At 34.7% G+C, this 17,500-nt stretch overlaps 1 protein-coding gene across 1 annotated transcript in view; it reads left to right on the top strand.

Moving 5' to 3' along the window:
- LOC133577129 (short transient receptor potential channel 4-like) overlaps positions 1 to 17,500 on the top strand; it is a 100,799-nt gene that overhangs the window by 2,585 nt on the left and 80,714 nt on the right. The window contains exons 2-3 of the mRNA XM_061930711.2: positions 12,323 to 12,548; positions 16,384 to 16,602. Coding sequence (XP_061786695.1) covers positions 12,390 to 12,548; positions 16,384 to 16,602 — 378 coding nt within the window. The 5' untranslated portion in view covers positions 12,323 to 12,389. The remainder of the gene's footprint in view (positions 1 to 12,322; positions 12,549 to 16,383; positions 16,603 to 17,500) is intronic.

Raw genomic sequence — 17,500 nt, 5'->3', positions numbered from 1 at the left:
CACTATTATGTTAGATCCACTATGGACTGGACTCTCACACTATTATGTTAGACCCACTATGGACTGGACTCTCACTATTATGTTAGATCCACTATGGACTGGACTCTCACTATTATTTTAGATCCACTATGGACTGGACTCTCACACTATTATGTTAGACCCACTATGGACTGGACTCTCACACTATTATGTTAGACCCACTATGGACTGGACTCTCACTATTATGTTAGATCCACTATGGACTGGACTCTCTCACTATTATGTTAGATCCACTATGGACTGGACTCTCACTATTATTTTAGATCCACTATGGACTGGACTCTCACACTATTATGTTAGACCCACTATGGACTGGACTCTCACACTATTATGTTAGACCCACTATGGACTGGACTCTCACACTATTATGTTAGACCCACTATGGACTGGACTCTCACACTATTATGTTAGACCCACTATGGACTGGACTCTCACTATTATGTTAGATCCACTATGGACTGGACTCTCACACTATTATGTTAGATCCACTATGGACTGGACTCTCTCACTATTATGTTAGATCTAATGAAATGGAATAAGACGTAATAATATTGGCATGCGCCTCGATTTACAAACTTCATTGGTTCTCGGACAGTGTTTGTAAATGCAAAAGTTTGTATAGTGAAGCAAAGTTCTTCTGTAGAGTGTTTTTCAACCTTTTTTGAGCCAAGGCACATTTTTTTTGCGTCGAAAAAAATCCCCAGCCACACCGCCGGCAGAAATCATTAAAAAACTAAACTCAGTTGACAGTAAAAAAGTCGTCGTCGCAATTGTTGGATGTGAATTCAAACCATAACCAAGCATGCATCAATGTAGCTCTTGTCTCATGGTAGGTGTACTGCTATGAGGGGCCGTTAGGGACATTATTCAGAATGACCTCTTACATACACTACTGAAATACTCTCACATAAACAACTGAAATGTTTTTCTCTCACACACTACTAAAACTCTCACACACTACTGAAACTCTCTCACACACAATACTGAAACAGTCTTATACACACTACTGAAACACTCTTATACACACTACTGAAACACTCTTATACACACTAGTGAAACACTCTTATACACACTACGGAAACACTCTTATACACACACTACGGAAACACTCTTATACACACTACTGAAACACTCTTATACACACTACAGAAACATTCTTGAAACACTGAAATGTTTTTCTCTCACACACTACTAATGTGTGAGAGAATGTGAGTGAGAATGTTGTCTGTCCATCTGTGTTGGCCCTGCGATGAGGTGGTGACTTGTCCAGGGTGTACCCCGCCTTCCGCCCGATCGTAGCTGAGATAAGCTCCAGCGCCCCCCGCGACCCCAAGGGAATAAGCGGTAGAAAATGGATGGATGGATGGATCGACACTACTAAAACTCTCTCACACACACTACTGAAACTCTCTCACACACACTCCGGAAACACTCTTCTACACGCTACTGAAACACTCTTATACACCCGACTGAAGCACTCTTATACACACTACAGAAACACTCTTATACACACTACGGAAACACTCTTATGCACACTACGGAAACACTCTTATACACACTACGAAAACACTCTTATACACTCTACGGAAACACTCTTATGCACACTATGGACACACTCTTATACACACTACGGAAACACTCTTATACACACTACTGAAACACTCTTATACACACTACGGAAACACTCTTATGCACACTACGGAAACACTCTTATACACACTACGGAAACACTCTTATGCACACTACGGAAACACTCTTATACACACTACTGAAACACTCTTATACACACTACTGAAACACTCTTGAAACACAACTGAAATGTTTTTCTCTCACACACTACTAAAACTCTCTCACACACACTACTGAAACTCTCTCACACACTCCGGAAACACTCTTCTACACACTACTGAAACACTCTTATACACCCTACTGAAACACTCTTATACACACTACGGAAACACTCTTATACACACTACGGAAAAACTCTTATGCACACTACGGAAACACTCTTATACACACTACTGAAACACTCTTATACACACTACGGAAACACTCTTATACACACTACTGAAACACTCTTATACACACTACGGAAACACTCTTATACACACTACGGAAACACTCTTATACACACTACTGAAACACTCTTATACACACTACTGAAACACTTTTATACACACTACTGAAACACTCTTATACACACTACTGAAACACTCTTATACACTACGGAAACACAACTGAAATGTTTTTCTCTCACACACTACTAAAACTCTCTCACACACACTACTGAAACTCTCTCACACGCACTCCGGAAACACTCTTCTACACACTACTGAAACACTCTTATACACCCTACTGAAACATTCTTATACACACTACGGAAACACTCTTATACACACTACGGAAACACTCTTATGCACACTACGGAAACACTCTTATACACACTACTGAAACACTCTTATACACACTACAGAAACACTCTTATACACTCTACGGAAACACTCTTATACACACTACGGAAACACTCTTATACACACTACTGAAACACTCTTATACACACTACAGAAACATTCTTGAAACACAACTGAAATGTTTTTCTCTCACACACTACTAATGTGTGAGAGAATGTGAGTGAGAATGTTGTCTGTCCATCTGTGTTGGCCCTGCGATGAGGTGGCGACTTGTCCAGGGTGTACCCCGCCTTCCGCCCGATCGTAGCTGAGATAAGCTCCAGCGCCCCCCGCGACCCCAAGGGAATAAGCGGTAGAAAATGGATGGATGGATGGATCGACACTACTAAAACTCTCTCACACACACTACTGAAACTCTCTCACACACACTCCGGAAACACTCTTCTACACGCTACTGAAACACTCTTATACACCCGACTGAAGCACTCTTATACACACTACAGAAACACTCTTATACACACTACGGAAACACTCTTATGCACACTACGGAAACACTCTTATACACACTACGGAAACACTCTTATACACACTACGGAAACACTCTTATACACACTACGGTAACACTCTTAAACACACTACTGAAGCACTCTTATACACACTACTGAAACACTCTTATACACACTAGTGAAACGGCCCCTCATATACTGTTACCACCTGTCACATCACGCTGTGACTTAGTTGGAGTTTTTAGATGTTTTCCTGTGTGTAGTATTTTAGTTCTGGTCTTGCGCTCCTATTTTTGGTGGCTTTTCCTGTTTTGTTGGTGTTTTCCTGTAGCAGTTTCATGTCTTCCTTAAACACCTGCTTTGTTTTAGCAATCAATAATATTTCAGTTGTTTTTATCCTTCTTTGTGGGGACATTGTTGATTGTCATGTCATGTACGGATGTACTTTGTGGACGCCGTCTTTCCTCCACAGCAAGTCTTTGCTGTCGTCCAGCATTCTGTTTTTGTTTACTTTGTAGCCAGTTCAGTTTTAGTTTCGTTCTGCATAGCCTTCCCTAAGCTTCAATGCCTTTTCTTAGGGGCGCTCACCTTTTGTTTTTTTGTGGTTTAAGCATTAGACACCTTTTTACCTGCACGCTGCCTCCCGCTGTTTCCGACATCTACAAAGCAATTAGCTACCGACTGCCACCTACTGATATGGAAGAGTATTACACGGTTACTCTGCCGAGCTCTAGACAGCACCGACACTCAACAACAACACATCATTTACAGACTATAATTACTGCTTTGCAAAAAATATTTTTAACCCAAGTAGGTGAAATTACATATTACCCCACGGCACACAAGACTGAATCTCACGGCACACTGTGCCGCGGCACAGTGGTTGAAAAACACTGCTTTAGAGTTTGAATAATGGCTTCCAGCCTTGACACAAGTGCATATATGAGTGAAGGTTTGTACACTTTGTACACAATATCAAGTGCTCTGCAGTACTCCCAGACATTGATTATACATTAATAAAATACAAAAGCCAAAAGCAGTGAAGTTGTCACGTTGTGTTAACGGTAAATAAAAACAGGTGGCAAAAAAGACTGAGAAAGTTGAGGAATGCTCATCAGACACTGAAATAAGCAGGGGCGTCCATGATAACGTTGCTTGGATGGCAACATATGTTGCTCCAAAAGCTGTATGTACCTTTCAGCATTAATGGTGCCTTCACAGATGTGTAAGTTACCCATGTCTTGGGCACGAATACACCCCCATACCATCACACATGCTGCCTTTTACACTTTGTGCCTAGAACAATCCGAATGGTTCTTTTCCTCTTTGTTCCGGAGGACACGACGTCCACAGTTTCCAAAAACAATTTGAAATGTGGACTCATCAGACCACAGAACACTTTTACACTTCAGTCCATCATAGATGAGCTCGGGCCCAGCGAAGCCGGCGGCGTTTCTGGGTGTTGTTGATAAATGGCTTTCGCTTTGCATAGTAGAGTTTTAACTTGCACTTACAGATGTAGCGACCAACTGTAGTTACTGACAGTGGTTTTCTGAAGTGTTCCTGAGCCCATGTGGTGATATCCTTTACACACTGATGTCGCTTTTTGATGCAGTACCACCTGAGGGATCCAAGGTCTGTAATATCATGGCTTGCGTGCAGTGATTTCTCCAGATTCTCTGAACCTTTTGATGATATTACGGAGCGTAGATGGTGAAATCCCTAAATTCCTTGCAATAGCTGGTTGAGAAATGTTGTTCTTAAACAATTTGCTCAGGCATTTGTTGACAAAGTGGTGACCCTCGCCCCGTCCTCGTTTGTCAATGACTGAGTATTTCACGGAAGCTGCTTTTATACCCAATCATGGCACCCACCTGTTCCCAATTAGCCTGTTCAACCTGTGGGATGTTCCAAATAAGTGTTTGATGAGCATTCCTCAACTTTCTCACTCTTTTTTGCCATTTGTGCCAGCTTTTTTGAAACATGTTGCAAGCATCAAATTTTCATGTATGGTAATCAACAGAAAGATATTGTTTTAACCCAAGGACTACAAAGCGGAGAGAAGGCAGGATCTGCCCAATTTCCAGACCACCTCTTTTTGAACTGTTTTACAGTCTTTTTGAACGTTTTTACGGACCTCTTTTCTGAACTGACCTTTTCTGTGAACTGTTTACGACCTTTGTCCTTTAGAAACAGCTATGGCCATGTGGTCAGGGAAGGTACAAATAAAAGAAGGAGGTGTGCAATCTTTTGGCAGAGCGTGATGACCATACTTGCCAACCTTGAGACCTCCGATTTCGGGAGGTGGGGGCTGGGGGTGGGGTGGGGTTGTGGTCGGGGTGGGGCGGGGGGCGTGGCTAAGAGGGGAGGAGTATATTTACAGCTAGAATTCACCAAGTCAAGTATTTCATATATATATATATATATATATATATATATATATATATATATATATATATATATATATATATATATATATATATATATATATATATATACATATATATATATATATATATATATATATATATGTATATATATATATATATATATATATATATATATATATATATATATATATATATATATATATACATATATATATAAGAAATATTTGACATTCAGTGAATTCTAGCTATATATATATTTATTTATTTATTTATTTATTTTATTTTTATATATATATATATATATATATATATATATATATATATATATATAAATAAAAGAAATACTTGAATTTCAGTGTTCATTTATTTAGACATATACACACACATAACACTCATCTACTCATTGTTGAGTTAAGGGTTGAATTGTCCATCCTTGTTCTATTCTCTGTCACTATTTTTCTAACCATGCTGAACACCCTTTCGCAGGTACCCAGAAAGGTTTCGAGGTACCACCAAAAAAACTGAATCTCTGAAGACAGTATAAAAATCTGTGTTAAAGGTGTACAAATACTGTTTGTATAATAAGCATGTTATTGTTTACAAATGAGGGTTAAGAGTTCAGTACTAAAAAAAAAAGAAGAAAAAAAGAATGTGGCTTAAGTACAGTTTTTTAATTGAGCTGCTGCATTTTTTGGTTGGGTTGTTTATTTATTTTGAGTAACTTCTACATTTCTAAAAGGGGAGGAATGTAATAGAGTGATCTATGTTTGTCTGTTGCCATCTCCTGGTGAATGTTGGCTATAGCGTACTGGGGTTACTTTTTGGTTGGCCAACAATTTACGTGGTGTTGCGCACCTGACGTCAAGTGTGTTGAGTCTGTTCTGAAGTCTACAGTAAAGAGACGTACTTCATCACCTCGCCTGGTTATTGCCTCCAACTCAATATTTTACAACAATATTGCTGTTTACGGCAGACGGACTGCTTTACGGTTGACGAAATGCTGTTGTTGTGTGTTGTTACCGCGCTGGGAGGACGTTAATGAAACTGCCTAACAATAAACCCACATAAGGAACCAAGAACTCGCCCTCCATCATTCTACAGTTATAACGTGTTTGGGCAGGCACGCTGTTTATATTGTGGGAAAGCGGAAGTGAATACAGGCTGTTGACACGTCACTCAGGTCCGCATGGAGCTGTAGGGGGCGTGGCTTCCAGCTCCGCCTGAATTTCGGGAGATTTTTGGGAGAAAATTTGTCCCGGGAGGTTTTCGGGAGAGGCGCTGAATTTCGGGAGTCTCCCGGAAAATCCGGGAGGGTTGGCAAGTATGGTGATGACACTGTACAAGGGTACAGATGTCCAAGCGTCTCTCCTCAAATTGAGCCAAATTGAATTCTGTCTGTTTAATTCTTTGCTTCTTGTCTTGTTTAATAGATGTCATCAGTGTTTGAACCTAGCATTTGATTGGCAGCAGCTACATTACATTATATATATATATATATATATATATATATATATATATATATATATATATATATATATATATATATATATACAGGGGCGCCGCTAGGGATTTTGGGCCCCATGAAAAGAATCTTTACAGGGCCCCCAACACAGTGTCATTATTTTTTCTGTATTATAATTTCATCATCATTAGGGGCCTCTCTGGGCCCCCCTCCATCATGGGCCCCTAGAATCCGTCTCCTTTACCCCCCCTTTTCGGCGCCCCTGTATATATATATATATATATTTATATATATATATATATATATATATATATATATATATATATATATATACATATATATATATATATATATATACGGTATATATATATATATACATATACATATACATATACATATATATATATATATATATATATATATATATATGGTATATATATATATATATATATTTATATATATATATTTATATATATATATATATATGTGTATATATACATATATATATATATATATATATATATATGTATATATACATATATATATATATATATATATACATATATATATATATATATATATATATATATATATACATATATATATATATATATATATATATATATATATATATATATATATATATATATATATATATATATATATATATATATATATATATATATATATATATATATATATATATATATATATATATATACATCTCACTGCAGCAACAAATGGACATGTACAGGACAAAAGTCACTTTGATGGTGTCATCTTGGGACCAATGTTTCACTTTGCTGCCTTTTAAGGCGACTGCAATGCGCACACACACTTACACATTCACACACACGCGCACACACACGTACACACTAACACACGCACGCACTCAGACACACGCACACACACTGGTTTTCCTGCCCACGTTAATGACTTTGCTTCACGTCCAAATGCCACCACCTCTAATGGAAGACGTTGCCTTGTTAGGACACTTTGCCACAGGGGAGGACAGAAAGTGCTGGAAGCATCCTTTACGACGGTTGCCAGGGCAACCGCTAATGTAGCTGCCGTCAATCAATTAGCTAGCTAACGCACGGTGACATCTTTACAACCTTTGGCCCCTGTCTGTGTCTGTTAGCGTGATGCTATCGGTGTTAGCACCCTAAGAGATGGCATTTATGGCTCAATGAAGAGAGACAGATCTTGAGGAGCAGTTCTATTTAATATATATATATATATATATATATGAAAGATTTAAAGGTATACTAGAACAGTGATTTTCAACCACTGTGCCGCGGCACACTAGTGTGCCGTGATATATTGCCTGGTGTGCCGTGGGAAATTATGCAACTTCACCTAATTGGTCCAAAAAATCTTTTTTTGCAAATCAATAATCATAATAATGTGCCGTTGTCTAGTGCCTGTGCTGTGTAGAGCTTGGCAGGGTAACCACGTAATACTCCATATCAGCAAGTGGCAGCAGGTAGTTCATTGCTCTGTAGAAGTCGGAACTCGTCGAGGATGGTTTGTCGTGATCCCAGTAGGCAGAGCACAGCGGGAGACAGTGTGCAGGTAAAAAGGTATGTAACGCTTAAACCAAAAATAAACAAAAGGCAAGTCCCGCTAGGAAAAGGCACTGAAGCATAGGGATGGCGATGTAAAACAAAAGCAAAACTGAACTGGCTACAAAGTCAACAAAAACAGACTGCTGGACGACAGCAAAAACTTACAGCGTGTGGAGCAAAGACGGCATCCACAAAACACATCCCGTACATGACATGACAATCAACAATGTCCCCAAAAAGAAGGATAGCGTACGCACAACGTCAATAGTCTTGATTGCGAAAACAAAGCAGGGAAAGGAAGGCGTGAAGCTGCTACAGGAGAACACCAACAAAACAGGAAGGGTCACCAAAATAACAGCGCAAAACAGGAACTAAAGCAATACACACAGGAAACAACAACAAACTCAAAATAAGGCACGACAACCTGGTGTAGTTGAATTTTTTAACCTTTTCTGCTGGTGGTGTGCCTCCGTATTTTTTTTAATGAAAAAAATGTGCCTTGGTTCAAAAAAGGTTGAAAAACACTGTACTAGAGGATGTTGTGGATCATGTTGACTATTGGTCCTCCTAATTGTCAATCATTCTGGTGATGTTACGTAAGGACATATATATATATATATGTATGTGTGGGAAAAAAATCACAAGACTATTTCATCTCTACAGGCCTGTTTCATGAGGGGGGTACCCTCTATCATCAGGAGATTTTAATGGGAGCATTCACATACCATGGATTATATAGGGCACAGAGTGGGTGGGTACAGGCTGGTGTATGTGCCCTATATAATCCATGGTATGTGAATGCTCCCATTAAAATCGCCTGATGATTGAGGGAACCCCCCCTCATGAAACAGGCCTGTAGAGATGAAATAGTCTTGTGATTTTTTTCCCACACATACATATATTGCGCTCTACTACGGTATCGAGCACTATTTTTTGGATAACCTTATTAAGACATATATATATATATATATATATATATATATATATATATATATATATATATATATATATATATATATATATATATATATTGTTGCGTTTTGGACCAGTTGTTCCTGCCAGGGAATTCAAGTCACAAGTCGCTCCCAAGCTCTTTACGACACTTAAATCTGAGTTGAAAAACCACCAGCGACAGAATAGGTATTTTGTAAAATATTGGCAAAGCTTTGCAGGTATACATTTGAGACCAGTCCAGCATAGAACATTCTATCGCGCCGCCAAAATGGTCTGTCTTCCCGAACCCAAAACCCTCTCTCCTCTCTCCTCTCTCTAGTCAAAACACATTCCAAAGAATTCAAGGTTAACACACACAGTTTACTTGCAGAGAACCAGAAAGAGAATAAATGGAAAACACAAGCTGTTTTCAAATATGACTATGAAAGAAAATAAGTAACACTAAAATTTGGATATATGTAAATATCTGCCTCCGACACAGGTTATATGATTATTTATTTAAACTCATATTCGGGCCACTTTATAATGAATATGTCGGCATGTATTTGTAAAAAAAAAAGAAAAGAAAAAAAAGTAAATTAAAATATAACACCAAATTATTTAGGGGGGCTTAGGAATATTTTAGGGGGGCTAGAGCCCCCCTAAAATAGGCCTAACAACGCCAATGCCTATGCTGCTTCAATTGCTGTGCTACTGGCTGCAAAGCATTGCACTTTCAAATACAACAATGAGTAGAGGAGTGTGTGTGTATATGTGTAAATAAATGAACACTGCAATTCAAGTATTTCTTTTATTTATATGTATATATATTTATAAATAATATATATATATATATATATATATATATATATATATATATATATATATATATATATATATATATAGCTAGAATTCACTGAAAGTCAAGTATTTATTTTATTTATATATACATATATAAGAAATACTTGAATTTCAGTGAATTCTAGCTGTAAATATACTCCTCGTTCCACCCACCCCGACCCCGCCCACCTCAACCCCCCCCCCCCCCCCCCCCCTCAAAATCTCCTGAATTCGGAGGTGTCAAGGTTGGCAAGTATGAACGCAGCAGACAGATCTAAAAGCACCAGGACAACATATTTACCAGAATCTGTTGACAGGAGGATATCGTTAGAAACTTTTAAAAGCGTATATAGTATATATGTATATGTATTCATACCAGTGACGTGCGGTGAGGTTGATGACTGGTGAGGCACTGACTTCATCACAGTCAGATTTACAAACATATGAACCCTAAAGAGTATCTTATTCACCATTTGATTGGCAGCAGTTAACGGGTTATGTTTAAAAGCTCATACCAGCATTCTTCCCTGCTTGGCACTCAGCATCAAGGCTTGGAATTGGGGGTTAAATCACCAACAATTATTCCCGGGCGCAGCGCCGCTGCTGCCCACTGCTCCCCTCACATCCCAGGGGGTGATCAAGGGGATGGGTCAAATGCAGAGGACAAATTTCAAATTTCAAATTTCACCACACCTAGTGCGCTTGCGGTCCTGCAGGTGTACGAAGCACATTATCTTCCTTTACAATGAGTGAAGCTGCACAAAACCTTGTGTGTGCAATTGTAAATCATTTATTTTTTAAGTTTTGTGTTTCTTGTAGAATCTATATAAAGTAATATACATAAGCCTATTGTTAAAATAATGAAAAAAACATCATTAAATATATTTGTTTTATTGTATTGTTACATTAATAGCTGTTTTATTATTATAGGATGGCTTGTTAAACATTTAATAGGATTTTCAGAGGGAGGAAAAACCAAGACATTTAATATAAAATGAATGAATGAATAAATACATAAAAAGAAGGGCAGCTCGGTGGGAGAGGGGTTAGTGCGTCTCCCTCACAATACGAAGGTCCTGATTAGTCTTGGGTTCAATCCCGGGCTCAGGATCTTTCTGTGTGGAGTTTGCATGTTCATATTTTTTATATATATATATATATATATATGTATACATACATATATACATATACATACATACATACATACATACATATCAGACTCTATAATGCATATGTTCCTTTTTGACTGTACTTAAATGTATAATGTATCTATATTATTCACATGTGAATAATGCTGTATAATAGACTGTTTTTATATTATTCACATGTGAATAATGCTGTATAATAGACTGTATTTATGTTATTCACATGTGAATAATGCTGTATAATAGACTGTATTTATATTATTCACATGTGAATAATGCTGTATAATAGACTGTATTTATGTTATTCACATGTGAATAATGCTGTATAATAGACTGTATTTATGTTATTCACATGTGAATAATGCTGTATAATAGACTGTATTTATGTTATTCACATGTGAATAATGCTGTATAATAGACTGTATTTATGTTATTCACATGTGAATAATGCTGTATAATAGACTGTATTTATATTATTCACATGTGAATAATGCTGTATAATAGACTGTATTTATGTTATTCACATGTGAATAATGCTGTATAATAGACTGTATTTATATTATTCACATGTGATTATGCGGCATAATACGCTGTACTTATAATATTCACATGTGAATAATGCTGTATAATAGACTGTATTTATATTATTCACATGTGAATAATGCTGTATAATAGACTGTATTTATGTTATTCACATGTGAATAATGCTGTATAATAGACTGTATTTATGTTATTCACATGTGAATAATGCTGTATAATAGATATATAATAATACAATATAATACTGTATTTATATTATTCACATGTAAAAAATACCAAAGTGTTTTTTGTCTATTGTGAGCGAACTGTGGTGCCGAATTTCCCCCAGGGATCAATAAAGTACTTTCTATTCTATTCTATTCTATATATATATATATACATATATATATAGCATTTTATATATACAGGAAATGTCAACCCATTAGCACCTTAACGATGTTCACCACACAGCTCTACCACCTTCCCCCCCCTCCCCCGTGTCTTCTCAGGGCGACGCCCCCTGGCCCGGCAGCTAACAGGTGTTGGCACCGGGGTCGCCGCCCCCCACGCCGGGTGATGTCACAGCTGTACTACCGGCGCTCGGACAGCTCGTCGTACCGGGACCGCATCCCGCTGAGAATCGTCCGGTCCGAGTCGGCGCTGTCGGCGCTGGAGAAGACCTACCTGGGCGCCGTGGAGAAGGGCGACTATGCCAGCGTCAAGCAGGCCCTGCAGGTGTGTCAGCCTCATTAGCTCCGCCCACTTTATTAAGGACAGCCACTATGAAGAAGACTCTTGGACTTTCAGTGACTCGCCCTCGGTTACCCCCCTAAAACCTGCAGGAACTTTAATTACCAGGAACTACTTTTGCGGAGTTCTTGTTTATGATCTCTTCTTCTGCTGATATTGTTGCTTTGCAAGTATAGACTTGGCAACGCACTAACTGCTCTTTGCCTTACGTAACACAAGAACACCTTTTTAGTTTATTTTCACACATTCTAAATCGTAAATAAACACCAGCAAGAGTCAGCTAACAATGGAGATAATTGTATTCGATCTATTTTGCCTAAAAATCGTCTTTTCAACTTTGAAAAATCATCATTTCAACATTGAAAAATCATCATTTCAACATTGAAAAATCATCAGTTCAACATTGAAAAATAGTATTTTCAACATTGAAAAATCATCATTTCAACATTGAAAAATCCTCTATTCAACATTGAAAAATCATTTTGTCAACATTGAAAAATCATCTTTTCAACATTGAAAAATCATCCTTTCAACATTGAAAAATCATCATTTCAACATTGAAAAATCATAATTTCAACATTGAAAAATAGTATTTTCAACATTAAAAAATCATCATTTCAACATTGAAAAATCGTCTTTTCAACTTTGAAAAATCATCTTTTCAACATTGAAAAATCATCATTTCAACGTTGAAAAATCATCATTCCAACATTGAAAAATCGTCTATTCAACATTGAAAGATCATCATTAAAACATTGAAAAATCATCATTTCAACATTGAAAAATGAACTTTTCAACATTGAAAAATCATCATTTCAACATTGAAAAAACATCTTTTCAACATTGAAAAATCATCATTTCAACATTGAAAAATAGTATTTTCAACATTGAAAAATCATCTTTTCAAAATTGAAAAATCATCCTTCCAACATTGAAAAATTGTCTTTTCAACATTGAAAAATCATCTTTTCAACATTGAAAAATCATCATTCCAACATTGAAAAATCCTTATTTTAACATTGAAAAATCCTCATTTTAACATTTCAAAATTGTCTTTTCAACATTAAAAAATCATCATTCCAATATTGAAAAATCGTCTATTCAACATTGAAAGATCATCATTCCAACATTGAAAAATCATCATTTCAACATTGAAAAATGAACTTTTCAACATTGAAAAATCATCATTTCAAGATTGAAAAAAAAAGTGTCTTTTCAACATTGAAAAATCATCTTTACAACATTGAAAAAACATCTTTTCAACATTGAAAAATCATCATTTCAACATTGAAAAATAGTATTTTCAACATTGAAAAATCATCATTTCAACATTGAAAAATCGTCTTTTCAACATTGAAAAATCATCTTTCCAACATTGAAAAATCATCATTTCAACATTGAAAAATCATCATTCCAACATTTAAAAATCGTCTTTTCAACATTGAAAAATCTTCATTTCAACATAAAAAGATATCATCTTATCAGCATTGAAAAATCATAATTTCAACATTGAAAAATCATCTTTTCAACATTGAAAAAAATCATGATTTCAACATTGAAAAATCATCTTTTCAACATTGAAAAATCATCATTTCAACATTGAAAAATCATCATTTCAACATTGAAAAATAGTATTTTCAACATTGAAAAATCATAATTTCAACATTGGAAAATTGTCTTTTCAACTTTGAAAAATCATCTTTTCAACATTGAAAAATCATCATTTCAACATTGAAAAATGGTATTTTCAACATTGGAAAATCATCATTTCAACATTGAAAAATCATCATTTCAACATTGAAAAATAGTATTTTCAACATTGAAAAATAGTATTTTCAACATTGAAAAATCATAATTTCAGCATTGAAAAATAGTATTTTCAACATTGAAAAATAGTATTTTCAACATTGAAAAATCATAATTTCAGCATTGAAAAATCATAATTTCAGCATTGAAAAATCATAATTTCAACATTGAAAAATAGTATTTTCAATATTGAAAAATCATCATTTCAACATTGAAAAATCATCATTTCAACATTGAAAAATCATAATTTCAACATTGAAAAATAGTATTTTAACATTGAAAAATCATCATTTCAACATTGAAAAATCATCATTTCAACATTGAAAAATCATCTTTTCAACATTGAAAAATCATCATTCCAACATTGAAAAATCATAATTTCAACATTGAAAAATCATCTTTTCAACATTGAAAAATCATCATTCCAACATTGAAAAATCATAATTTCAACATTGAAAAATCATCTTTTCAACATTGAAAAATCATCATTTCAAAATTGAAAAAAAAAAATCGTCTTTTCAACATTGAAAAATCATCTTTTGAACATTGACAAAGCATTATTTCAACATTGAAAAATCATCATTTCAACATTGAAAAATCATCATTTCAACATTGAAAAATAGTATTTTTAACATTGAAAAATCATAATTTCAACATTGAAAAATCATAATTTCAACATTGAAAAATCATAATTTCAACATTGAAAAATCATAATTTCAACATTGAAAAATAGTAATTTCAACATTGAAAAATAGTATTTTCAACATTGAAAAATCATAATTTCAACATTGAAAAATAGTATTTTCAACATTGAAAATCATCATTTCAACATTGAAAAATCATCATTTCAACATTGAAAAATCATCTTTTCAACATTGAAAAATCATAATTTCAACATTGAAAAATCATCTTTTCAACATTGAAAAATCATCATTTCAACATTGAAAAAAAAATCGTCTTTTGAACATTGAAAAATCATCTTTTGAACATTGACAAAACATTATTTCAACATTGAAAAATCATCTTTTCAACATTGAAAAATCATCATTCCAACATTGAAAAATTGTCTTTTCAACATTGAAAAATCCTCATTTTAACATTGAAAAATGGTTTTCAACATTGAAAATCATCAAATCCAACATATAAAAATTGTCATCATTCCAATATTGAAAAATCGTCTATTCAACATTGAAAAATTGTTTATTCAACATTGAAAAATCATCATTCCAACATTGAAAAGTTATCATTTCAACATTGAAAAATGATCTTTTCAACATTGAAAAATCATCATTTCAACATTGAAAAAAAAAAATCGTCTTTTCAACATTGAAAAATCATCTTTTCAACAATGACAAAACATTATTTCAACATTAAAAAATCATCTTTTCAACATTGAAAAATCATCATTCCAACATTGAAAAATTGTCTTTTCAACATTGAAAAATCATCTTTTCAACATTGAAAAATCATCTTTCCAACATTGAAAAATCCTCATTTTAACATTGAAAAATCCTCATTTTAACATTTAAAAATTGTCTTTTCAACATTAAAAAATCATCACTCCAATATTGAAAAATCGTCTCTTCAACATTGAAAGATCATTTTTCAATGTTGAAATGATGATTTTTCAATGTTGCAAAACATTGAAAAATCATCATTTCAACATTGAAAAAAAAAAATGTGTCTTTTCAACATTGAAAAATCATCTTTACAACATTGAAAAAACATCATTTCAACATTGAAAAAAAAAAAGTGTCTTTTCAACATTGAAAAATCATCTTTACAACATTGAAAAAACATCTTTTCAACATTGAAAAATCATCATTTCAACATTGAAAAATAGTCTTTTCAACATTGAAAAATCATCTTTTCAACATTGAAAAAACATCTTTTCAACATTGAAAAATCATCTTTTCAACAATGAAAAACTGTCTTTTCAACATTGAAAAATGTTCATTTCAACATTGAAAAATAATCTTTTCAAAATTGAAAAATGGTCTTTTCAACATTGCAGGAGGCGGAGATCTACTTCAAGATCAACATCAACTGCATCGACCCGCTGGGCCGCACGGCGCTGCTCATCGCCATCGAGAACGAGAACCTGGAGATCATCGAGCTGCTGCTCGCCTTCAACGTCTACGTGGGCGACGCCCTGCTGCACGCCATCCGCAAGGAGGTGGTGGGCGCCGTGGAGCTGCTGCTCAACCACAAGAAGCCCAGCGGCGGCATGCAGGTGAGGCCAGGAGGCGGGGACCAGAACCAGAACCAGAACCAGAACCAGAACCAGAAGCACTCTAAACAAAAGTCACAGTTGGATAGGAAGTAGGGCTGTGAATCTTTGAGTACCAACCACACCATTCCATTCCATTCTTGGGAGTAACGATTCGATTCAGAATCGATTCTCGATTCAAAACGATCCCTGATTCAAAATCAATATTTTTCATAACAAAACTTCTCTTTTCTAAAGTAAACCGAGAAAAGACAGGACAGATTAAAAAATATATATTTAATAACAATAATACATTTTATTGATTTTTTTAAACCGAGTTTTGATTTTTTAATTGATTCAGAATCGATTCTTGATTCAAAATCTTTCCTTTTTTTAATAACAAAACTTATCTTTTCTAAAGTAATTCGGGAAAGGACAGGACGGATTAAAAAAAGTAAAATAAATAAATATATAAATATATATATATATATATATATTTCAACATTGAAAAATCATCATTCCAACATTGAAAAATTGTCTTTTCAACATTGAAAAATCATCTTTCCAACATTGAAAAATCATCTTTCCAACATTGAAAAATCATCTTTTCAACATTGAAAAATCATCTTTCCAACATTGAAAAATCATCTTTCCAACATTGAAAAATCCTCATTTTAACATTGAAAAATCATGTTTTCAACAATGAAAAATCATCTTTTCAACATTGAAAAATCATCATTTCAACATTGAAAAATCATAATTCCAACATTGAAAAATCATCATTTCAACATTGAAAAATCATCTTTCAACATTGAAAAATCATCATTTCAACATTGAAAAATCATCATTCCAACATTGAAAAATCATCATTTCAACATTGAAAAATCATCTTTTCAACATTGAAAAATCATCATTTCAACAT

This window comes from Nerophis lumbriciformis, linkage group LG37 (genome assembly GCF_033978685.3).
Source record: "Nerophis lumbriciformis linkage group LG37, RoL_Nlum_v2.1, whole genome shotgun sequence".
Taxonomy (NCBI): Eukaryota; Metazoa; Chordata; class Actinopteri; order Syngnathiformes; family Syngnathidae; genus Nerophis; species Nerophis lumbriciformis.
Note: the sequence above shows the minus strand (reverse complement) of the source record. Positions and strands in the feature narration are given on the sequence as shown.